The sequence below is a fragment of the Mus caroli genome, unplaced genomic scaffold, assembly GCF_978045245.1.
Source record: "Mus caroli unplaced genomic scaffold, Mus_caroli_1 scaffold_9, whole genome shotgun sequence".
Classification (NCBI taxonomy): Eukaryota; Metazoa; Chordata; class Mammalia; order Rodentia; family Muridae; genus Mus; species Mus caroli.
In genome coordinates this window covers 37,915,107-37,940,344 of record NW_028227264.1, presented here as the reverse complement: position 1 = coordinate 37,940,344, position 25,238 = coordinate 37,915,107, and the positions used below count along the sequence as shown (strand labels likewise).

General features: G+C 44.1%; 1 protein-coding gene, 1 long non-coding RNA gene and 1 pseudogene across 10 annotated transcripts in view; 1 reads left to right on the top strand and 2 right to left on the bottom strand.

The window, feature by feature from the left end:
• Positions 1-25,238, top strand: part of LOC147002625 (uncharacterized) — a 91,700-nt gene that overhangs the window by 58,355 nt on the left and 8,107 nt on the right. The window lies entirely within an intron of this gene.
• LOC110303512 (coiled-coil domain-containing protein 174 pseudogene) lies at positions 9,790-11,132 on the bottom strand (annotated as a pseudogene).
• The window catches only part of Traf3ip2 (TRAF3 interacting protein 2), a 39,630-nt gene continuing 32,761 nt past the window's right edge, over positions 18,370-25,238 (bottom strand). For 3 of the 4 annotated variants that reach the window (XM_021174989.3, XM_085842782.1, XM_029482554.2), the window contains 2 exons: positions 21,219-21,293; positions 18,370-18,814 (listed from right to left, as the gene is read on the bottom strand). In XM_021174989.3, coding sequence (XP_021030648.1) covers positions 18,668-18,814; positions 21,219-21,293 — 222 coding nt within the window. In that variant the 3' untranslated portion in view covers positions 18,370-18,667. Of the gene's footprint in view, positions 18,815-21,218; positions 21,294-22,523; positions 24,981-25,238 lie in introns of those variants that run through there. The other variant, XM_029482553.2, reaches the window with a different exon arrangement.

Here is a 25,238-nt window from a genome sequence, read left to right as displayed (position 1 = left end):
GCCGGTGGTTTGTAAGTCACTGTTGTGTACCACCCACAGAAAATGTGCAACCAGTGATGTACCTTGTCATAGTCATTAGGGAATTAATTACTAATGTGTATAAGGAGGGGGAAGGGAATCATTGGAACAGATAAAAGAAAATACAAGGAGGAGGAAAAGAAGTAGTTTGGAAAAGGCAAACCCAGATCCAGCCTTCTTATTCTGGGATGAGATGTGTTTCCTGTTTTCATGACAAAACATCGAAAGACTCCTTCCAACTGCATCTCGTGAATGATTGCCGACCCATCTTGCTAATGTTTGCTCTTTAGGGAACTGCACAGAAACCATGTATTTCCAGTTTGAATTAGGAACTAAGTGGAAAGGCGGTTGCTTTGGGAGAAACCAGTAAACGGAGAAGCCTCATAACACTGGGACATTGTGGCAGTGGGAAAAGGCAACTCAGAAGGAGGCTCGCTCGCCTCTCCTGACTGGTCCTGCTCTCAATGACTGTGAGATTCTCACTCCACAGTCCCTGCTTCCCACTGGCAGCAGCTGAAGCAGCTCATTATGCATGTGTGTCACGTGGTCCACTCCATCACCCAAATCTAACTGGGAGAGAAAGTCACCCTAACAAGACCCTTCAGTACACTCTTAAAAACTACTTACAGATGGACTCTTCCTCTGCAGGGACACAAAGAGTTTCCTTGTGCTGTGCCACATGATACAGGAAATGCATTATCCTTGTCCCAATGCAGGCATACTAGGAGGAAGCCCATGAAAGGGCAGCAGCTCACAAAAGCCCACACAGCTTTAGGGGGAGTCCTTGGAGGGGCTCACAGGCCAGTTTATGATAAGAGCAGAGAAAATCCCAGCTCTGTGAAGCTCCATTCATTTCAAATGCTAATGTCCACACCAGGAAAGGGAACCACAGCAGCTTTCAGCTTTGACACAAACACTGCTAATCCTTGTTAGTTAGATTGTCACCAACACCCGTCCCCCAACCCCATCCCCCAGCTTCGAGCTAGATCTCTATTTGTCCTTACAGTTTGAACCACTTTATATTCTGTTACTTGTAGGTGAGTTCTCCTTTTAGACACTGGGATCTTGAAACAGGTTCCCATCAGCTTGAATGGACATTTCTGTAGAATTATTCTTTACAGAGTTAGATTTACCTGCCATTGTTAAATCTCCTGTCTCACACAGTGTGATCAAGCCATGGTTCATGCAGCTGTCCAGCCAATGCTGAGAATATAACCTGTGTCCACTATTCTAGACACTGGGGATGCAGCAGGGAACAGAGTCCTATATAGATAAAAATTTAAAGAGGGGAGACAGAAAACAGATGAATATGTCAGTCAGGGTACATTACACTGTTTGGTGGCAGTAACCATGCTTGTATCTCAGAGGCTTGAAGCAAAAAGTTTTAGTCCTCATCAAAGTGTGTTCACTGAAGGTCAGAAGGAGGGACTTTCCTCTGGGTCATGTCCACATGGCACCCAGGCCATCCAGAGAACCACCAGGGGGTAAGGCTAGTCTTAGGGAGAAGATCAAATGATACATTATACATGGATTCTCAAAGCTTATAACTGACATGGCATGTCTCTCGTTTTCAGGGCCAAAAGAAGCCATAGGGTTACAGCCAGCTACAGAGGGCCAGAAAGTGTAGTCATTCCACATGTTCAGGAAAGGGAGCCACTCTTGGCAGGCAGAGCTGCCCCAGATGCTGATGGCTGCTGTGAAGAAAAGCAGGGTACAGGAGAGGGTGTCTGTGAGGCTGCAGAGACATCTGAAGAGAGTCCTCCCCTTAGTCCTGTAAAGGAAACTGTAAGAGCCATCAGTCTGGCCTGTTTGAGGGAAGGCAGGGGATCCAGGGCCATAGTGCTGTGAGTAGGAAGGTAACTTCAGAATCTAGTCAGCGGCGTGGCTAGGTAGAGCCTTCTAAAAGGTCGGCCCTGTAGATTTTTGTATGAGGATGAGGTCCAAGTCTTTTAAATATTTCCCTTAACCAGAGTACAACGTAGCAGAGGGTCACTGTTGACTGAATTAAAGACTTAATCATTACAAACTTAGTGGGTTACAAAGAAGCAAGAACAAGAACGCTTAAGTGAATATCGCAGTAATATTACTGCCGAGAGACAACAGCGTCACTAGTAGTTTGAGCTATTCAGTATAGCTTTGAACAATGGGCACATTTTACATATCCTTTTACAAGAAATTATTTCTTCTAAAACAGGAGCTTTTTTTCCCCCCTAATTATAAGCCAATATCCTATGGCAAATGTTTGGGCAAACACTGAAAGCTCAACAGGAGGATCCAAGAATCCTCCGTCGTCCGTCACCCATCGTCCGGGACTGCTGTTACCATTTGGATATGTTCTGCAGTCTTTTCTTTGGACAGCAAACAGGTTCTGTCAGGCCGGTCACAGCCTCTCTGTGCTTCAGATTCCTCATCAGTGCAATGCGAGGAAGTAGTAACACCTACATTATAAGCGTCACGTGAAGTATAAGTGAGGTTAGGAGCACACATTCCTCACACATCTAATACTGGACACAAAGTAACTGTGTGAGATTGTGTGCTGCTTTGTGCATTTCTAAATAGTTATCACACTTTATACATTATTTTATTCTTTTTTTAAAACATTGTGTCACCAGTATTTCCCCAAATCTTTACTTATTTTCTACCCAGTGAGACAGTCTCACCATGTAGCCCAGGTAGACCTCAGACTCACTACTATCCTCCTGCCTCTGCCTCTGCCTCAGCCTCTCCAGTGCTGGAGTTACTGATGTGGACCACTAGGCTTGCCTTTCTAGTGACTACATAACCTGAACAGATAACTTTCCCTTAATCATGCCCCTTTATTAGACTTTCTTCTTTAATATGTAAATGTTAAGACAGCCTCAATTTCTCAGAAAATTCAAAGGCCTTCTTTGCCTCTGAACAACTTGAAAGAAGCTGCCAACTTGATTTCCCCATCATTTACAAATATCTTTGTGAAAGATTTCCAACAAGACATTGCCCTACATAACTCAAGTTCAAACTGTAAAATTGGAAAATTAACATAGGAACATTGGAGTCTAATCCCCAGACACTAGTTCAGGTGTCTCCACCTCTCTCTCTCTCTCTCTCTCTCTCTCTCTTTTGTTTTGGTTTTTCGAGACAGGGTTTCTTTGTATAGCCCTGACTGTCCTGGAACTCACTTTGTAGACCAGGCTGGCCTGGAACTCAGAAATCTGCCTGCCTCTGCCTCCCAAGTGCTGGGATTAAAGGCGTGAGCCACCATGCCCGACTCTTTTTAACATTTTAAAAAATGTGTGTATGTGCATGTGTGCATGTGCGTGTTCTGGTGGAGTCGAGAAAGGATATCAGATCCCCTGAAACTAGAGATACAAGCAGCTATACATCACTGGATGTGGATGCTGAGAACTGAACCCAGGTCCCTTAGAAGAGCAGCAGATGCTCTCAGCCACCGAGATACTCCTTAAGCACTCTACTTCATAATAACAAATTCCAATTTATAGACATATATATTTAAACTATATGCCATGTCTTTTTAATCTCTCTTTTGCTCTGGAGTAGTCCTGAGTTTTTACTTGACACTTTTGAGGACTGTGAGCTAGTATTTTGTATTAGAACGGCCTTCACTGTGTCTGTCTGGCATATTAGAGTCATTAGAAGTGTTGCAGAGGTGCCGTGTGTTCTTACTGTGCGCTCTGCTATATACCATGTCTACTTTGACTTTGACAACCTATGATGGAGAATTTTCTTGAACAGACCCTTCCCTTGCCCCACCCATGCTCTAGTATCTTACATCAAGTAGCCTCTCTTTTGGGGATGCTGTCTTCAACTTGCCTGGACTCCAGCACACACACCAGCCTACTTTTGTTTTTTGCAAAAATCCTGTACCTCATGTAGAATCTGAAACCATGTGCCAAATTGTACCTACAGCCTCAGCCAACCTGGGGTTCCAGTTCCCTGAACTATACCATCACTGCAATATGCTTTGGCTTTGACACTCTGTCTCAGGCTGACCCTAGCAGGAATGCCTTTCTCACCTGTTGGCTTAACATCCTACAGAAGCCCTCCCATGTGAGCCCTTCCTTCCCCCATTCTTCTGGTGCAATACTTCTTTAAGATTCACATTGTTTATGTAGGTTCTAGTAGATTTCCCTCACCTGACAAAAGCTTTCATTAGATATATTGTTGATGGTCTTTTGGTAGTAATGGTGTACTTTCATTTCAACAATTAAAGAATAACTTGGGTAATAAAATATACACATACATGATTTATCTGAGATGTTCATTGCATTATCACATAGAGCCATTACTTTCTGTTAAAATTGAATTGACACTGTAAGATTACTTACATGACAATATTTAATTTTTCTTGTGTTGGTAGCCATTTTGTAGGCATATCTTAGCATCAGAAATAACCAGGCTACATTATGTGGATTCGTAAGAGTCATACTGGGTTATCTTACCACTTTTAGAGCTAAAACTTCTCAGTGATGAGATACAATTGAGTTTAGTTTATTTCAGTTGTTTGGTTTTGTTGAGACAGTGTCTTGCTCTATGGCTCTGGCTGGCCTGAAATTCATTATGTAGCCCCGGGTGTCCCTTCAGTTTGTATCACCCTTTTACTCTCTGGATGCTGGGTTACCAGGGAAACAAATACCACCTCCCAACCCCCTTAACTTCTTTATGTGGGGTTTCATATCTTAATTTATTTAATAAATTGATTGTGACTTTTGATTCATAAAAACAGTCATGCCCCTGCTTTAATTGTCACAGACTAGTGAGAAACGAACCAGGCGAGTTTAGTCCACAAACAATGCAGCCGTGCAGAGTGCAGGCCACATGATTTCATAGTGCCCAGCACAAATGAAATCTCTAGTTCAAGTAGAAAAACATTTGGAGGAAGTGGGGCCATGAGGAATGGGGCTCATAGTAGCCCAGGCTACACTCAGAAGCACCCACCCAAGCAAAGCTATCACTTTACTCAAGGTGTGAGCATTATGAATTAGTCTGGCTTTGTTTATGTCACATGAAAACCTCAGAGTAATCTCCACCATGAACTTTCCTTCAGATTATTTTGTGTATATGTTATATATTATATCTTACTATAGTTAATTATTTATTATTGCATAATATATATGTGAGTGTTTTCCTTCATGTATGCCTATGACTTCAGGGGTCAGAAGAGGGCATTGGATTCTCTAGAACTAGAGTTATGGATGGCTGTAAACCAGGGAATTGAATCTGGTTCCTCTGCAGGACCAACAAGCACTCTTAACTTGTTGATGAGCCATCTCTCCAGGCCTATCAAGAACTTTTTATTAAAAGCTTAATTAAAAAAAAAAATCAGTGTTGTACCATTTTTAAATCAGTTGTGCTAGACTGAAGAGCTGGCCTAGCTGTTAAAAGGCTAGGCTCACAGTAAGAAATGTAAAAATCAGTTGGGTTAATCACAGTAATGAATGGGGGCTGGATAGGTGGCTCCGCTGTTAAAAGTGCATATAGCTCATTCAGAGGACACACATTTGGTTCTCAGCATCCATGTTAGTGAGCTCACAATCACTTACAGGGGAGATCCAGTGCCCTCCATGGGCACTTGCAGTTGTGTGCACACACCCTTACACACATACACATAATTAAACATAAAACAATGGTGATTTCAATTGAGCAAGTTGATAGGAGGAAAACCTGTTAAGAATAATGATCTCTAGTCACATAATTGCTCATGGTGCTCAAATCAACCATCAGAACATAAAATGCATAGCACCACTCTTTTGTGCTTTTATTGTGTATTTATAGATGTATAAATTACAACTAACCCAACACTGGACATTTAGCTTTAGCAGTAACTGTAACCGAGAACTGACGTTTCCTTCTTTGAATTTACCAGGTGATTTTGATTTCACTAAACCTACATGTGTGATTATTTTCTTCCAGCTTTTTAAATTGTGGTTTTTAAAACTTGTAAAACTGGGGAGATGACTCAGTGGTTAAGAGCACTGGCTGGTATTCTAGATGACCCAGGTTCAGTTCCCCAACACCAACATGGTACCTCACAACTATCTGTAACTCCAGTTCCAAGGAATCTGATATCTACTTCCGTCTTTCCTGGCACCAGGCATGCACCTGGTACACGGATATACATGCAGCAAAACAATCGTGCATGCAACATAAAATATTATAAAATGGAGCTTGGGAGAGGGTAAGGGCAAAGCACTTAGCACACAACTACGAGAACACAAGTTTGAATCCTAGCACTCACATAAAAGCCAGAAGACATGGCAGCCTACCTGTAACCCCAGAGCTCAGGAGATGCCCTGTGCAAACTGATGAGTGTCAGGTTCAGCAGAGAGACCCTGCATTAGTAACTAAAGTGGAAGTGATCTAAGAAGGTGTGAAACACTAGCTTCCAAACACACGTGGGCACACACACACAACACACATACTACCTGAGCCCATACATACACAAAGACAGAAAAGTTACCATCTTGACCAACTCAGTATTATTAAGAATGTCTGCAGTGGTAGGCAACAGATCCCTAGGATTTTTTTCCCTTTGTGTTTAATTTTTAATCAACTATTACTAGAAAGCATTTATACTTAATTATATATTTGTATATATTTAAGGAACATTTCAATGAAAGCTCTTTAAGTCCCTATTGGGGGTGAGGGTTCCAGGAGAACTTTCTTTTTTTTTTTTTCTTTTAGGAAAATAATGAAGTTTGAAATACACCAAGCATTGTGATAGCTTTCTTTCAGTTTAATGAGTACTCTGCCAGCCTTCCTGGCTTTCCCTGTGTTGGTCTACCCAGAGACTGGGCTGGAGATGACAATAAATCTTCATTTCTTAGGAAAGCAGAGCTTGAGAACATAGCAGGATTCCCAGCCCAAATCCCGGTTTTCTGTCGTTAATAATAGGTATAATGTGAACACAATAAGCCAGCCACATTGTTTCCTATGTGGCTTACAAATCTATTATCCTATCTTTGAGGCCCCACAGGCAGCTTCCCCTTTAAAGTTAGCACTGTTACCAAGTGTTGCTGTTATGCCTTTAATTATCCTATCTAATGCTGCCCAGGGCCTTGCTTCTTAGCAAGATTTAGCTTCAGGGAAAGAAGGCCATCTCCAGGTGCCATGACTCTTCAATGACTTCTCTCTGACCTTGTTAAGAAAACAAACTATGCTGATCAGCACCTCCAGAAAGACTTCCTGAAAGCTTTAGATTTTAAAAACTTGTATTATCGACATTTTATAAGGTTTCACTTTCAAACTGTAAGAGTTTTGCTGTTAGAATCTGCTGTTAGATCTGGGGGGTGAGGGTGAGGGGCTGGGGTATGATTAAAAATTGGTCTGCTGAGATGGCTAAGCTGATTAAAACCCCATGACCTGAGCTTCATCCCAAGAACCTTGGTGGGAGGAAAGAAGCAATTCCATAAAGTTCTCTTTCTCTCTCTCTCTCTCTCTCTCTCTCTCTCTCTCTCACACACACACACACACACACACACACACACACAAACCTAAAGACATCCAAAGTCCCCATAAACATTCCATAATCATGGGACACAAAGCTAGATGAAAACCCAAGAAAGGGAGGAGGGCTTTTGAGGATTTACCACATTCAGGTACAACTGTAGACATACTCTTTCCTTCATCCTGATAGCCTCCCAGGGAGTCAGTTCTGTGTGTGTGTGTGTGTGTGTGTGTGTGTGTGTGTGTGTGTGTGTAGCTGGCTGTGACAGAATAAAGAAACATGTTTAAGGTCATATTATGTGTAAGAGACTTGAGCTGCAAACCTAGGTGTGCCTGATTGGTGCTGTACAACACATAAGAACCTGTGAAAGCCTGCCACAGATTTGGCTTGGCAGTGTTGCTGGTCGCATACTGTGACTAGAGAACTTGGACAGTACCAGTATTCAGTCATAGAATTTCTTCACCCACCCTGGCAAGTTACCATTCTCTGCTCTCTTGCTTGTTTGTATATTTAGCTGAGAGGTTCAACTGCAGACATTTCCCACACCCTACTAAGCAGAGTGCAGAAATTCACTTGCTTTGTTCCAGCTATGCCAGCATCCAACAGGGTTCAGCTAGCCCTGCTGTGAAGCTGGTTTCCTCTCCTTCCTACCTGCAGCAGGCAGTGTCATCTGGCCCTTCTCCAGGAATGGAGCTGGGCTGCTCTTTAGAGAGGTGTGATGGATGGCCAGTGGTCTGTGTTGTCATTTATTGGTTGAATACGTACATTCTGCAGTGCTGTTTCTCCATTTCTTATATTCTGTCTCTGAATCTTTTATCTCATCTTCATGGTGATTTATAGGAACCTTGAATACAATAATCTTAAAAGTGTGAGGAATAAGGAACCGATCTTCTGTTTATTAGGAATACACACACACACACACACACACACACACACACTCACTCACTCACACACACATTCACCACCACGTGCTTCTTTGAAGATTTGACCCAGAAACTGATCATCAGTCAAAGGTTCTATGAAGCTCAGAGGCAAGAGATAGACTTCTTAACCTCACGAGTTTTCCCACCCTGGCATCCAATCTCCTCAGCTGGACTTTAAGTAATTGCAGAACAAGTGTGTGTGTTACTTCTTTTGTATATACTGCCTTGCAAATAGTAGACTGTGAGTGAGTGGTAGGAGATTCAGGTTGGTTTCTTTGTTGCTGTGGTAGCTGCTAAACTCCCCTTTGAATGGCAGTTTCACTAGAAAAGATAGCAAGAGAGGATTGGGGCTTCCACCTCAACACTGGTGTGTCTGAGACTCTAGTTGGTGTGTCTTTTCAGAGAATGATGAGTGATATACTGGTATCCAAAGACTCAGTTCGGGATCTTGAATTTTAAAACCCTGCCTGTAGAGATGCTCTGCTCACATACTTTGGGACACACACTTAAGCTCATCTCCCAGCATCCCCTGAAGCACTCAGATGCCAGCCTTATCAGAAGTGGGTTAAACAGCTGCCTATAGACACAGCAGGAGATGCCCCAGATACGCCCCCCCTTGCTGATGTAGATATTGGGCTTCTCCTTTCTACAAGACAGTTTAGGGTCAGGCTGATAGGTCCTTGGCTTGGGTGCAGGATTGTCATTCACAGAGGAATTAGTAAATGACTTCACTTAGGGAAACCTTCTAAATAAGATGCACAACTGCTTTCTTAAGCAAGACAGAGCAAACATGATGTAATCTTTCCCTGATAACTAAGGACATTATAAAACTAATCAGGTGTTCAGAGAGCTGTGATGTGGTTGGTTGCTTGCTTGCTATGTTTTAAGACAAGGTTTTGTGCTGTAGCCTGGCTGGCCCTGAACTTTCAGAGATCTTCCTGTCTTAAGCCTTTCAAGTGCTGGAATTCCAGCTTATCAGGAACTTCTGATGGGTTGTCTTAGGGTTTCCATTTGCTGTCTTGAAACACCATGACCAAAAAAGCAAATTGTGGGGGAAGGGTTTATTCTACTACTCTTCCATGTCACTGAAGGAAGCCAGGACAGGAACTCCAACCAGGCAGGAACCTGGAGGCAGGAGCTGATATAGAGGCCATGAAGGGGTGCTGCTTACTGGCTCACTTCAATGGTGTGCTCAGCCTGCTTTTTTATAGAACCCAGGACCACCAGTCCAGGGAAGGCACCACCCACAAGGGGCTGACCCCTCCCCCATCAACCACTAATTAAGAAAATGCTCTACAGGCTTGCCTACAGCCTGATCTTATGGAGACATTTTTTCTTTTTTCTTTGTTTTTTTTTTCTTTTTCTTTTTTCTTTCTTTCCTTCTTCTTTTTTTTTTTTTTTGCTTTACAGAGTGACTGTGGGCACTTGTGGTGCACTTTCAGGGGCAGGAGTGGATGTGTGTGAAGAGCTGGGATCCTGGTTCTGGCCAGAGGAATGTCCCAAGTCACTTGGTGCTGATCATCGTTTGCTCCATGGCTAGCTACTCAAAGGAGCAGTTCTCTTTTGACCCACAAAGTAATTTGAAGGTGGGACAAACTCAGGATCTCACTCAGCTCGGAGTTCGGACTGCTTCTTTGACCAGTCCAAAGGAAAAGTCTTTCCCTCCATCCCACTCTCAGATGTGTGGCACCCCAGGCTTGGTGTCCCTCCTCTCCTGGATGATGACCTCCACCTTGCTGTTCTGGGCCACAGGAGCTGGGGCAGGTACAGGCTTTGACTCTGAGGGCTCAGGAACAACTCCATCTCTTCTCTGCCTTCTTCTTCAGTTCCATCCTCTTTTGATTTTTTTCATCTTCTTTTGTCGAAGCTTTGCCAATCTTGCTTTTCTCTTTTCCTTTATGTTTTCTTGTTTTATTCTCTGATCTGTTGTCTGTTCACGAAGCATCTCTAAAGTTTTCATTTGTTTGTTTCTTAACTCTTTGTCTCCGGCAAAGGCAAAATACCCAACACCAAGTTGTCGGGCCTCATTTTCCCCTGATGTCTTCATAAGGGATGGGCCCCATTGACTTTTTCAAGGCCTCCCTTTCTTCTTCCTCCCATTGCTGACTCTGAAGTTCTTTCCTCATGTCTTCAGATAACAAAGTTTTTTTTCACTAGCAGGACTAACAAAAAGTCTCCCCTGAAGATTTTTATCCATCTCCAATGGACTTGGTAAATTCTTTCTCATGCAGCACTGGAATCGGCCCATAATCCACCCACTCCTCACGGGGGTCTTGAGGAGGAGGATGTCTTTTTCAGAAAACTCTCCTTCATCATCATCATCATCATCATCATCATCTCTCTCTGCCTCGATTCGGGACTCATGGCACCAAGCACCTCCATTTCTTTTCACTTGTCTGTGATCTTCTGTGGGAAATCCACAAGGTACATGTTCTCCACTTCCTCATCTAGAAAATCTCCTTTAATCATCTTTTCATATAATTTGGCCTTTTCTTCCAATTTTTCCCTTGCTTTGTCTAAAGTCTTCTGCTCCTCAAGCTTTGTTCAGCGTCCTTCTCTGCTCTACTTGTAACACCCGCATTTTGTTTGCTCCAGATATTTGGCTTCTTATTAATTGACTTTGGTTTTCCAAAAACTCCAGAATCTTTTAAAAGTTTTTCTTGTTTGAATTCTTCTTGTTTTCAAAAGAGCTCTACCTCTACCAACGAGGAGGTTGTAATGTCCAAAGGCTTTTTCTTTTGGTCCATCGTCCCACCAAGGCATCCGGTCCCAAGACGCAGCCTCCCTGTGGCCTCAGCCAGACCCTACGAGTTCCACCCCTCCCCCCCCCCCCCGCCAGACGTTTTCTTAATTGAGGTAACTGCCTCTCAGATAACTTTAGTTTGTGTAAAGCTGACATAAATCTGTTCAGCACAGGGGTATTTATTACTGCAGTATATGAATCTGAACCACTGAACCCGTGATTAATTTGATTTCACTTGGGAAAAAATTAAATATAAAGTTGCTTTTGTAAATGTCACTTGGCAGTATCTTAAAAGCTGCATATTTGGGTTTTTGTTTTGTTGTTGTTGTTTTGTTTTGTTTTTCCAAGACAGGGTTTCTCTGTATAGCCTTGGCTGTCCTGGAACTCACTTTGTAGACCGGGCTGGCCTCGAACTCAGAAATCTGCCTGCCTCTGCCTCCCAAGTGCTGGGATTAAAGGCATGTGCCACCATGATGGATGCTAAAAGTTGCATATTTAATGGTTTGTTTTTCAGTCTGTTGTGATGGGTTGAATAAGAATGGGTCCCATAGGCTCATATACTCAAAGGCTTGGTCACCGGGAAGTGGCACTGTTTGAAAGGATTAGGAGGTGTGGCTTGTCGGAGGAAGTGTCACTGGGGTGGGTTTTGGGTTTTCTAAGGCCCAAGCCAAGCGCAGAATCTCTCTTCCTGCTGCCTACAGCTCCAAATGTAGAACTCTGAGATACTTCCCCAGCACCATGTCTGCCTGCTGTCATTCTCTCTGCCATGATGTTAATGGACTAAGCTTCTGAAACTATAAGCAACCCCCAATTAAATGCTTGCTTTTATAAGAGTTGCCTTGGTCACGGTGTCTCTTCACAGCCACAGAGCAGTGACAAAGACATCTGTTTAAAATGTTTTCATAACAAAATCATGTTGTCAGGATGTCAGCTGCCCCTCTCCCAGGATTCTGGTTTCTAGCCCTTCTTCCCTGGTATCTTCTTAATCGTGCAACTGCTGACCTCCGAAGGGTGGAGAACTCAGCACTGCATTCAATAAGACTATAGACAAAAGAAGCAAAATACAAGCACAAGTATGACAGGGTCAAGGTCTGTGCTTGTGGTAGAGGAAGAACAGTAGAGGGTTAATGCCTTGCACCACAGCTTGGATCAGTTCTTAAGTCAGCCATGCTTTTCTTATTGGGGTCAAAGGTCAGGCAATATGTAAAGGGCCAGCCAAGACAACCTCTCAGGCCAAGAGCTGACTGGCTAAAGCAAGCTGTCCTCGTGTCAACTGTTTGCCATGACCATGTTCACAAATTGTTTTAGGAGCCATTGAGAATGAGCACCTTGTTTTAAACGTTTATTGTAAACTACAGTGGAAGACAGGTTTTTCTAGTCACAAAGGAGAGCACCGAGAATGGTTATTTTACACTAGTATGACTTGGGCCTTATAAAATTAAATGTAAGCTTCCTTAGTCTCTAGTTTAGGGGTTCTTTATAAAACCTCTGCAGTTGTGTATATTTCAGACCAAGAATCTACTGCTCTGGAACCTACTGGAGAGGGATTTCAAACCAGGGAAACATAAGTTCTCTCAAGTTTCTAAGTAAACAAACTGTGGATAACAACAGATTGGAGAGTAAAATCAGTCCTTGAACTCAAAGAACCTTGACAGACAAAATGCAAGATGCTAAATCAGTCAGGTCCTGACTTTACCCAAACACACGTCTCTGGTTATAGAGAAAGAAGCCTTTGACCAGTGCCAATGAGGCTCAGAAAATACTGTTATACCCAGATAAACTCAGAACCAGCAGCTTTCAGCCCAAGGCATTGCCTGGGATTTGGCAAAGGCCGGGCAGGTACCTGAGGCCAGCTGCCACTCTGTGGTGAAGCTGGCAGCCAGGCTTATAGCCAGCCTTTTCCAAAGCAGTCCTTTGATAACACTGATTACATTTCCCTCGATAGAGCCTGGGGCTGATTGAGCAACAGCCAACTTCTCTGGGTAACAAAGAGGAGGGAAAGTAATCCAAACACAGGTTTTATTATAAAATCCAGGGAGTGAGAGAAGTATGTTTATTCTGTAAGATAGCACACCTGCTCAGGCCCCGGAGGCTCATTTCCATCAGTTGCCATGGCAAACTCGTTATACTTCAGGGCCATGTGGCTTTGTTTCCTTTTGAAATCTGGTCCTTGTCCTACCTTCTCTAACAACTCCAACACAATGGCATGGGAGCCTGCAAGAGCATAATTGATTTCTCTGTCTCTCTATCAACAGTTCACATTTGTTCAGCACCGGCCTGAGTCTGCCTTCTCCTTTGAACTCCTTGCTAACCGTGAAGGCATGCTTCGAAAGCTATCCTCATTAACATTCCAGGTCTCTCTTCCCTGTCAGCAACAACAAAGCCCGCATCAATGGCCTCCTTCCTCCCTGCTTTACTGAGTGGCTCAGTTCCATGTTTTGCTGCTGATCCAGGTGCCCAGGCAAACAACACTGGGCTAAGAAGCATGCAGGAGAGAGTAAAAATAGAACAGCAGCTTGGACGCATACCAGAGCAGCTACTTCATCTCCACGAGCTTTGCACACTAAGCCTGCTGGGATCCATCAGGCAGGAGTCCTCTTGCCCTCACCTTCTCCCCTCCCCTCCCCCCTCCCCAGCTGCCTTCTTCCATCAGCACCTTCCCAGTGAAGGGAGCAAAGGGAGGTCAGGCATGGGACAAGAAAGATGTGCCCTGGTGGTTTGAACTTTCAAGCCTTAAGAGATCTGGGGGCTGTGACTATGCTTTCCTCACAAGACTTCTAGAAAAGAGTGAGCAGGCCCTGACCTTGTTACCTCTGCCCAGTCACTCGAGCCCATGCTTCTCATTGTTTATCAAAATCCCAACACTTCCTAAACCATAAATGAGGCCTGGGACCACACCCAGACATCCCCTGAGAAGGTAAATACAGAAGTCAGCTCCTCTGACCTTTCCTTCTGCAGACCACCTGCTGGGCTCGATGCTAAGAGCTTGTGAGCAAATCCACACTCACACAGTCACACTGAGGGGCACTGAACTGCTCGCCACGTGTTCTGAGTTGAACCCACTTTTCAAGGGGAAAAAAAAGGAAGACTTGGTATGAAGTTAGGAATGTGCTATCACCTGGATGTAGGTCTTCCAGAATGCTAACTATACTGGTTGGATTCTTTTGTGCTGTTTTATGCCTCGTGGTGAGCTGTACTGTTCCTGCAGCCAGCCCCGCCCCCACACTCTCCCAAGGGCATCTCGTTTCTCTATATTTCTCAAAGTACCACTTTTGTAGCATCAGAACAATACTATTGTATTTAAATATCACAGTATTTAAAGAGTAAAAACATTTTTAAAAATTACTGATTTTTGAGTGTATGCACACACACACACACACAGCTTTAAAAGAAGTTGATATAATTGCAGATTATTGTCTTCAAGCTTCAGGAAGGTTTTTTGGAATTTTAAGTTGGCCTAGGGTTCACATAGAACCACTACAAACTAAATATGCCAAACCATGTGAAGAGAAGCCACACCCCATATCATCACGGCAATAATTAATTCCCTGAAGAGATTCTCTAGCACAAGTTGTGACATAATCATTTACTCTTGAAGTCACCAGAGGATAGAGGTCATCTTCCCTCAGTGCTCCCATGTTCAGGAGGAACTCTGTCACTGTGGATAAGAACACCAGTAAACCCCAGAAGGCGCCATAGGCTCGCCAGCCTTGAAGCTAGATTGCTGGGGCTGTAGCCCTGGAGTGAACTTGGATGAATCAGTTTGTTTGGATCCTGCTTCCTTCCTGCATAAAACAAAGCTCAGGGCCCCTTTCAGAATGAAAATTCCATGACAGACTTTACAGTGTCATTATTCTGCTGCTTCTTTCTTTTTTGTTGTTGTTGAGTTGTGTCTTATAGAGCTATTTGTGCTGAAAATAGCACAAGACTCTCTGAGACGAGAGGTGTGGCTTCTTTGTAGTATTTTCCCACGGTGTAATCTACCTTCTCATTTCATCTGCTATTAGGAGAGGGTCTTCCAGATTCTTCTAGGTACAGTAAAGAGAAACAGAAGGATCCTGTGGTTTAAAGACGCCCTGGGTCATTTCAGTGATCACAGGACTTTGCAATCCATCTGGCAAAGATGGCGGTGTAGTGCCTGATGAAGTGGCTGGGCTTAGGGAAATGCTTCTGTCAAAACATCCCAAAACAAGGATGGAAAGTTCAAACTGGAGAACTTGCAGCCACTGTTGAGATGACTCAGAAAAAGTCAAGTCTACACAAGGGGGATTTGTTTAAGGGGTAATAACTACAGCAACGATGATTCCTCTGATCTAAGCTGAGAAAAACACATCCCAATACTTGGATTGCAGCCCTATGCCGAGACAGCTTTGAACTCTATAGAAGTTAAGTTAGACAGGCAAGTGTTTTGAAGACAGTCACTGAAATTAAAACTAGCCACTAAATACCAGAAAATAATCCGAATCTATACCCAGTATACCTGACTCAAATCAGCTTATTATGACTAACATCTGGGGTTACAAGGTTATTTTTACCAAGCTATATCCAGTTTCTACCCTCAGAATATCTACAAATAGATACAGAAGGACCAGGGTAATGTTGAAATAAACCAAGTGTTAATCTGAGTATCAGTGTTCTAAAATAATTGTAAAAATTCCTTTGCTGGTGGTGGTCATCAGATTTCAGACACTTCAGAGCCAAGTTGTCAACTCTAGGTGACTGAGCACGAACACACACACACACACACACACACACACACACACACACACACACACGGGATGTTGTTTGATTGTTTGACTGGTTTACATTTTGTTTGTTTTACACCGACTGCCTACCTCCTGGTAAGCTGTAACCCTTTAGGGACTGTGGCACATGAGGGACTTTTCTTAATCACCGGGGATAGTATAGAAGGAACTAGTTGCTGAATGCTCTTGAAAAGTTTCTCGAGGGGGAGGGGTACTAATAACATTACATACTAAATCTTTGCAAACTGGGAACACTTCAGAGAAATAATTGCTGGGCTATTTCTGCAGATGTAGAATCCTCAATAATAGTCTCACCTCAAACGGAAACAATAATGAGAAGAGAAAAAAGGCTGGAAGTTTGAAATGCTTTCCAGGAATTCAGGGTTGGCCAAACAAGAACATCCTACTCGGTCTCAAGTGCCTCAAAAGTAATTATTATTTCCATAAGGTCATACAAACAAGCACTTAAATTATGCTAGTTTTTTCCTATTTAAAACCATTTATTCAGTGTACATGTTGGTCATAAAATAAATCAAACTGCATTCTTTGTAACTCATTAGCAACTTTACTTATTTGTAGTTGAAAGTATTTGTCCTTCTGTACAGTGACATTTGAGAGATGACTACCTCATAGTAAAGTGGAAACTCATTTACTAAGTCAGGCAGAGAAAGGAAGAGATGGCTCTCATGGCCCAAGCATCTCTTTATTGACCTATCGGGACAGATCACACACACATTTTCTAAATGTCTATGTGTTGTTTCTTGGAGACCAAATAAGCCCAAATCATTGATTTGAGAGTATCGTTAAGAGCATTTTTAAAAGAAGGAGCATCTCATGAGACAATGTACCTGAGGACTGTGGGTGTGCCTCAGTGTTAGAGCACCCAGGGCCCTAGAGTCACTCTCTAGCCCTGGGGTGGGGTAGGAGCAAGTTCTGTCAGATACATTGGTGCATGCTTATAATCCCAACACTCAGGTGCAGAGGCAGCAGAATTACACGTTATAAGCCAGCCTGGGCTCAGCAGTTAGAGGGCAGCCTGAACTGCAGAGTAAGGCTCTTCTCCAAAAGTCAAAGTCAGAGGTATATTTTTGTTATTATGAATCAGTTAGTTTCCTGCCTTTTAAAAACTGGTTACATTTACATTTAAGAAAGAAAAAATATCCAGGTGTGGTGGTTTGAACCAGCCTGGCTCCAAATTCATATATTTGACTGTTTGGTTCTCAGCTGGTGGACTGTTCAGGAAGGATTAGGAGGGGTGGTCTTATTGGAGGAGGTGTGTCACTGCAGGTGGGCTTTGAGGTTTCAAAAGCCAATGGCAGGCGCTCTCACTTTCCTTCTCTCCCTCCCTCCATCCCTCCATCTATCAGATAAGATGTAAGCTCGAAGCTACTATACCAGCACTATGCTTGCCTACTTGCTGCCACATTCCTTGTCATGATAACCATGGACTAAGCCTCTGAAACTGTAAGCAAGCCCCTAATTAAATGCTTTCTTTTAAACACAGTAATAAAATAGTAAATGCTGGTATATACCTGCAATCCCAGCACTTAGCGGGCCAAGACAGGAGGATCACTGTAAGTTCAAGGCCATCTTACTGTCTATATTGAATTCTGGGTCATCCAGAACTCCATAGTAAGACTCCATCTCCAAAAACCAAAACAGAGCAGAATAAAACAGAAATAAAAAGTAAAATTACATTTATCCCCTGGGAGATGTGATTATAAAAAATAAACACCCAGTTACTTAACTAAAGAGAGTTTAAAGTTTAAGGCCCACATTTCAGACCTTCTAGGGTCATTAGAAATAGCTTACTCAGGCTGGTGAGATGGCTTAGTGGGTAAGAGCACTGACTGCTCTTCTGAAGGTCCTGAGTTCAAATCCCAGCAACCACATGGTGGCTCACAACCATCTGTAATGAGATCTGATGCCCTCTTGTGGTGCATGGGAAGACAGCTACTTATGTATAGTAATAAATAAATCTTTAAAAGAAAAAAAGAAAAGAAAGAAATACCTTTCCATATGGTTTTATAAGTCTCCCGAGTCCCAGAAAAGCCGAATGACTTGCTTAGTCACAGAGGTACACTCAGGAGTGGGACAGAGATAGAAAACTAGACCATAACCCTGGCCTGGGTAACACAGCCCCAGCTCCTTCATGCATATACTCAGATAGCTTTACACAAATGGCCAAACCTTTTTCTCTTCGTGACGGGCTGGGGGTTGAATCCTGGACTCCTACATGCTAAGCAAGTGTTCCACCACCGAGCTACACTCCCCACCCAATTACACTGTTTACAATTAGGATTGCTTCGTTAAAAGCCTCAACTGCAAGAGAAAGCCTTTCACATCAAAAGGATGTATAACTTTCTGGTTTTAATCCTTTCGTACAGAGAACTCTGCCACATTTATCTACTACTATATCTGAGCAGTTTTGTTGATGTCCCAGGGCTGCCCCTTTCAGTATAAATTAATATGCCCACCTCCACTGAGATAAACACATTCTTACAAAGAATAATCATTTTATTATTTGAGCATGATTCAGACTGGTCTAAGGACACAGAGCATCTGACCGACTCATAAAAGTAGCTGAAGTGATGAGAGCTTTTGTGGTCATAGATGTTTGTTTCCGTCATCTGCAGCATCCAGGCACTGAGCACTGGAAGCCCAGCGAGGACAACTCAGACTCAGGAGGCAGAGGACTCTGTAGGAGAGGTGCTCCAGGGCCTGGGTGCCACCAGCCAGCTCCGCTAGAAGAATGCTGTGAGAACAGGCTGGCACTGAGCTGGAGTGGCCATCGTCACAAGGGTACCACCTGAAGGGTGGGCAGAGGGCCTCGGGGAGGAGCCACATACTCTTCCTCTCGGAGCAGCCGCAGCAGGATGTTTTTCTTATTCTTGGGCCAGCTGTAAACATGAGTGTTCTGAAGCCAGGTCGGCACATGCTCCTGTGGAAGAGAGGGCAGGAACAAAGGTCACGGAAGGGAGCGAAGCCTGGATTCCAGATCCAGGGCTCAGTTCTGAACAGCTCTGGATGCCTCCATAGGTGTTCCCACCAGGCTGTCTTGGGAGCCGCTGGTTTGCTTTTGGAGAGTTTAGCACACGAAGCACTTTTGGCTCCGGGTGCAAGCTGTGTATCTCATTATGGAAGCCATATGTGTGCAACGTTTTCCGTCAGTCTCCCAGGCTACCTGCCCTTTGCATGCCATGTGCTTTTCACCACCTCACATGAAAGGGGTAGGACTGAGGTCACACTGAATGATGTGAATTCCCCTGGGGCTTTGGGGGAAGGATGCCAGGGCTGTGGGCTTAATCTAATTCATGATTCTTTCACTCCAAACTCAGCTCTGGCTTGAAGAAGAAGGAACAAAACAGAGCTCAGAGTCATGAGCCTGGGGTTCCACCAGCCAGTTTTGGTCACCTTCAGGACAGCCCTCAGGACTGTCCATGTGGAGCACATATTCTGGTGAGGAGAGACCATGAGAAGCTCAGCAGCAACCCAGAATCAAAATCTGGAATTCTGCTGTCAGAGGAGGAGTGTGCAGCACCTAGGAGGATGCTTCGGAAGAACCACACAGTGATAGAAGTTGCTAGGCATGTATGTTCAAAAGCAACAGTGTCAGAGTGTCCAGAACAGAGCAATTAAGGAAGTCAGTGGGAAATGTCACAGACTTTAAAACTAGAGAAATAGAGATTGGAGTTCCCAGATGGCAGAGAAGAAGGTGGATAGTATAGAGTTCAGAGGAGGGTGAGACCAATAAAGAGATTTGCCAGTTAATAACTGCATTTAGTCCCTGGACAAGCCATGGCCAGCAAGGATGAGGGGTCCTTTCATATGTATTGTGCATTGTTCAACCTTATGCGTCCAGTCCACAAATACTGGTGTCTTAGTTTGGGTTTCCATTGCTATGACGTGACACCATGACCAAAGCAACTCTTTTTTTTTTTTTTCGAGACAGGGTTTCTCTGTATAGACCTGGCTGTCCTAGAACTCACTTTGTAGACCAGGCTGGCCTCGAACTCAGAAATCCACCTGCCTCTGCCTCCCGAGTGCTGGGATTAAAGGCATGCGCCACCACCGCCTGGCTCCAAAGCAACTCTTATAAAAGCAAACATTTAACTGTGTCTGGCTTACAGTTTCAGAGGTTCAGTCCATTATCATCATGGCAGGAAGCATGGCACATGCAGACAGACATGGTGCTGAAGAAGGAGCTGAGAGTTCTGCATCTTGATTTGAAGGCAACCAGAAGAGACTCTTCCAGGCAGCCAGGAGGGTTGTCTCAAAGCCCACCTCCACGGTGACACATTTTCTCCCACAAGGCCACACCTTCTCCAATAAGGTCACACCTAATATTGTCACTTCCCATTAGCCAAGCATGTTCAAACCACCACATCCGGGCTCCTCCTCTTGCAGAGTAGAGGTTCCAGTACATTCCTAACATCTAGGAATCCTCCAGAATGAGGCTGCACCCAAGCTCTGAGTGCTCCAGTCTGAGTGTCAAGCTATTTACTTAGCTTCTGTCTTGCGCTTTGCCAGGCCTAGAACATTCTCTGATGGCTTGGCTCATATTCTCTAAAGCTGTCAGCATACCCTTGGGAAAATGATGAAAACCCTCATGCGAAACCCAGCTAGGTTCACTTAGAGACCCATGAGGATTCAGGCCTGCATTCTATAGGTGTGAGGTTTGAACTGTATACAACAAAATATTTATGTGGAGCAGAAAGCAAAGTGTCCATCCTTTGGCTCTAACGTGAGAAATGAGAAGCATTAGATGATAAATGCCCTCATATTCTTGGGCACTAGCATACTCAATCCCCAGTTGGTGATGCTGTTTGGAGAGGCCTAGTAGGTATGGGCTGGCTGAAGGAAGTATGTTACTTGAAGCGGGCTTTGGGGTTTCAGAAGCCACACTCTCTGATTCCCGCTTGTTGTTTGATGTGAGCCCTCAGCTCAGTGTCCAGCTCTAGATGCTACGATTGCCTGCTGCCTCACTTCCCTGGCATGATGGAGAAGCATCTTCTGCAGACATAAGCCCCAGATGAACCCTTCCTTCGATACGTTGCCTTGCTCATGGTGTATTATCACAGCAACAGAAAAGTCACTATGCACAAACCAGCCCTTCGTGTGCACAGACGGAAATTAAGACAGCCATGGTCCTACCCAATAACACTTCCAGAATGCTTGGAGCCCAGTGCACAGAAAACTAGTTGACCTTTCTGGTAACTCTGTTATCTCTGAGGGCTGTTAAAGAGTTGACAAGATTTTTAACCTAAAATCCCAGGTAGTCATCAAGTCAGATTTGAAAACAAAGATAGAATTATTGAGGACTGTTTGTTGGTTTGCTTGCTTACCTTCTTGGCATTTGGGAAGAGCACAGGGATGAATCTGAAGTTCATGCTTCCCTGATTTATGAACTCAATCTGCATCTAAAACCAAAAAATGTGAAGACTTAATACAGGGTCAAAGATGAGTTGATGTGTCAACAACACTACCAGCCCACATGACAACTTTATTCTGGGTTGTTTATTTGAGTGCCATATTGCTTAAAATTTTAAGCTTCCTCCAGACACATTATGACACTTTTTCTGTATAGACCACTATAATGGCTATAGTTGGCTGTCAACCTGAGTACATCTAGAATTAACTAAAAACTAAAGATGGGTGGGTACACCAGTGAGGGATTTTTGCTTAATTAAACCATTCAAAATGGGAAGATCCACTTCTAATCCTGATCTTTGAGGTGGGAAGATCCACCTTTAATTCAGATCTTTTGAAATACAAAAACCCACTTCTAATCTGGGTCACACCTTGGGCTGGAAGCCTTTATGAATGGAAGAAGGAAGCATTTCTCTCTGCCTGCTTGCTCTTACTCTCACTAGCACATCCATTCTTACACTAGATTAGAGCCTGCTTCTTCAGAATTCCAGTATATACTGAAGAGCAGCTGAGAAATCTGGCTTTGTGGATAGAATAGCTACTGGATTCTTGAATCTTCTATTGCCATTATTAGACTAGCTGGACCAGAACCTTTAATTTAAGCCTTTAAGCCATTCTAATAAATTCCCATATGGAGAGAGTTCTATCCTTCTAGAAAATCCTGAAGACCTATTAAAATCACTTTCTGCTGGGTGGTGGTGGTGCATTCCTTTAATCCTAGCACTTGGGAGGCAGAGACAGACAGATTTCTGAGTTCGAGGCCAGCCTGCTCTACAGAGTGAGTTCCAGGACAGCCAGGGCTACACAGAGATTGTCTTGGGGAAAAAAAAATCACTTTTTGGGGACCAGAAAGCTGGCTAGCAGGTACAGTTGCTTGCTGCCTTGCCTGAGAACCTAAGTTCTATCCCTGGAGCCCACATGGTGGAAAGAGAGAACTGACTCCTGCAAGTTCTCCTTTAATCTCTACTCTGTTTAGTGCCGCGCTTGCGTGCGTGCGCATGTGTGTATATGTGTGTGTGTGTGTGTGTGTTGTTTATTTGTTTGTTTTCAGTTAGGGTCTCACATGTAGCCTGTAATTCACTACATAGCCCAGGTTGAGTTTGAACTAAAAGCAGTTCTCCTTTGCCACCCTCCTGAGTGCTGATCTGGGTTTTAAAGATTAGGAGTATACAGGAGCTGGGTCACCTCAGTTTATAAGATAAGGCTGTGTGTCCCTCTCTCAATTCTTTAGTCTATGGCTTTATATTACTTGCTTTCTATTGCCAAGTATGAGAGTACTTCTAAAAGCTAAAACCCAGGGTTGGTTGGTTGGTTGTTTAGCAAGGCACCACTGATACGATTTGGACAATCCTCCCAAAGCTATCGAGCTAGTGAGCAGGCAGGAAGGGAAATTGCTAACCAGAGGACAGACAGCAGAAGAGTGTGATGCTCAGGGGCTATCTGTTCTGCTTCTGGGAGTCTGGAGGACAGTAACAGGAGAGGGATCCCTGGGCACGAAGAAGGTTCTGGTCGGGTAGACAAAGGTGGGGGAAAGCGAGGGCAGAGGGCACGCAAGCTTGGAGGAGGTGTGTGGTTCTGACTGCAGCCTGCAGATGAAGATGTGCATTACTCCGTCTACAGCCTGGAGGGGAGGATGTGTGTTATTCTGACTGCAGACGTCTAGCAATTCACTTCTGGGGCACGGTGGGCCTGACAGAGGCGGCTAGGAGGTTAACCACGAGGAGCCCACTCTGTCAGGCCTGCGGTTCCCTCACCAGATCAGTCAGACTCTGCTCACCCAAGAGGATTTACCTACAAGAACTCAAACAAAATCAGAATTTTTCAATACTGAGAGAGTTAAAGTTTTCCGGATTCCCAAGGCCAGCACAGAGCTTTTAGCCATCTGATGCCAAAGATAAGAGCAAGGCATTATGTACCCTGAACAGTTTCATCCTCCGATTGATTTTCAGAACAGAACCTTTTGTTGTGCATGAAAACAAAACTGAGAGGTGAATGTGGAGGCGCCAACAACCTCACTCTCACAGATTCCCACAGTGCGGATCTGCCACCCGGGTCTTCTCAGAGCCAGCTCCCTTCCAAACAGAAGACAACACCAAAAGCATATGCCACATACTCAGTTCAAGTACCAGCCATGCCATCTCGAAGTAAGCGCCTGCAGTCAGGGGCTGAGTTAAAGTAGAGGGAGGGTTCATTCCAGCTTCAAGGGCAATGTGGGCTACTTGGTTTGTCCACTAGGCTCCCGCTCTGTCAAAGACAAGTCCTCAGCAGTATACTTTTATTGTCTCTCATACTTTCTTTCAGAGAATGGCTTTCTAATGACATCGTTTGATTTGTGTAGTAACTACTCAGGTGCCTAGAGGAGGCCAGGAAGTCAGCCTATGAATAGGGAGATATTGATGGCACATCTAGTCCCTCCCTCCTGTGATGAGGAGAAGCCAAAGACATTAGGGCCAAGAAACCAAATTTGGAGACCACATGGCTATAGCTGGCACAGTCATTGGGTTGAACTGTGTGTATTACTGGCTGGCTTTTCAATATACTAGCACAACTAAACAGGTTTGTCCAGGAACTGGTAGGGACCTGGAGTCCTTCCCAAGTACCAACTGCTGGTTCCTGGGACTGGCAGGTTCTTAGAGATGTAGACAGAATGTCAATATTCTGGGAATGTGCAGACAGGATTCAGACAGCTAAGGGATAGAAATATCCAGAGTCAGTCATGACCTTCATGGATCAGTTTATTTCTAAGAATACTATTTTTCAGACTCCACAGGCTGGCACTGGGTAAGATTGGATATGAGGCAGACTTAGTTCCCGACCCTTAGCCAGACCCTTGAATTTTACCACCTTACCTTAGCTTCCACTTTGGGTTGTAAATTCAAACAAGTGGTTCACACTGACAGAGATCCTAAAGACTCAGATGATAAGGATGCTGCTTACACACCTTCCCTGCCCTCTACCCACAGGGTGGATGGTGGTCAACTTTGCTTTCCCCTGGGGAAAAGGTGGCCTGAGGCTACTGACTGCGTCCTGCCCTATGCTGCTTACTTAGTCTTTGCAGTGAGGGGTGATGCCGGATGAGACTGAAACTGGGCTTGTGAGTTCAAGTCCAGTGACTTCCCTGCTCTTTCTCTAATGTCAGAATCCTTGGTAAACAAACAAGCCAGAGAAACCAGGGTCACTCTTGCCTTCAGACACATAGTTCCCACAGGACAGTGTGAAGGTCACAGGTCTAGTCTGGCTTCCTAGTTAAATAGAAATGATCTCTAACGTATCTCTAAATCTACAAAGGACGAGATGACAAGCAGTCTATAAAACAGTTCTGAAGCTAGGTAATATTTCCTCCAAGTTGTTGAGCAAGTTTGATTCCTTCTAAATTCTCCCATGGTTTAAGTGTAACCAAGCCCCACGGCACAGATTTGGCAGTAGAATGTTCCCCACCTATCATAAAAGAACAAATATCTCTTTGGTTAAGTGTTTTCTTGTGCCAAATGCTTTGAAATCACTTCACTTATCTTCACAGCACCGTGTATAGTGATGATCCATTTTGTGAACAGGGTTGCAGAAGGGCAGGATTTAAGAACTTGGGCCATGGCTGCATAGCCTGTGCTTAGGAAGCTAATGTGACACGTGCTTTTTTGGCATGACAGAAGTGTCCTTCCCATGTTTCACTTGCCTCTCTGAAAAAGCAAGGAACAGAATGTAACAGCTACAGTGCCCAGCCCACTCCACCGCTCTTGCCTCCTAAAACTTCACACTTGTTGGTAAATAGCCAAGCAAACAAAGCTCTACTTCCTAGAACTTTGACTGACACCTCTAAGTTACCGACAGGACCAGTCTGAGCACTGGGTGGAGGAGGGATGCTTCTTCATAGGTCTCAAGGTACAAAGTATTCAGAGCCATAGAAACAACTTGTGGCATCCCCTAACATCCCGGTA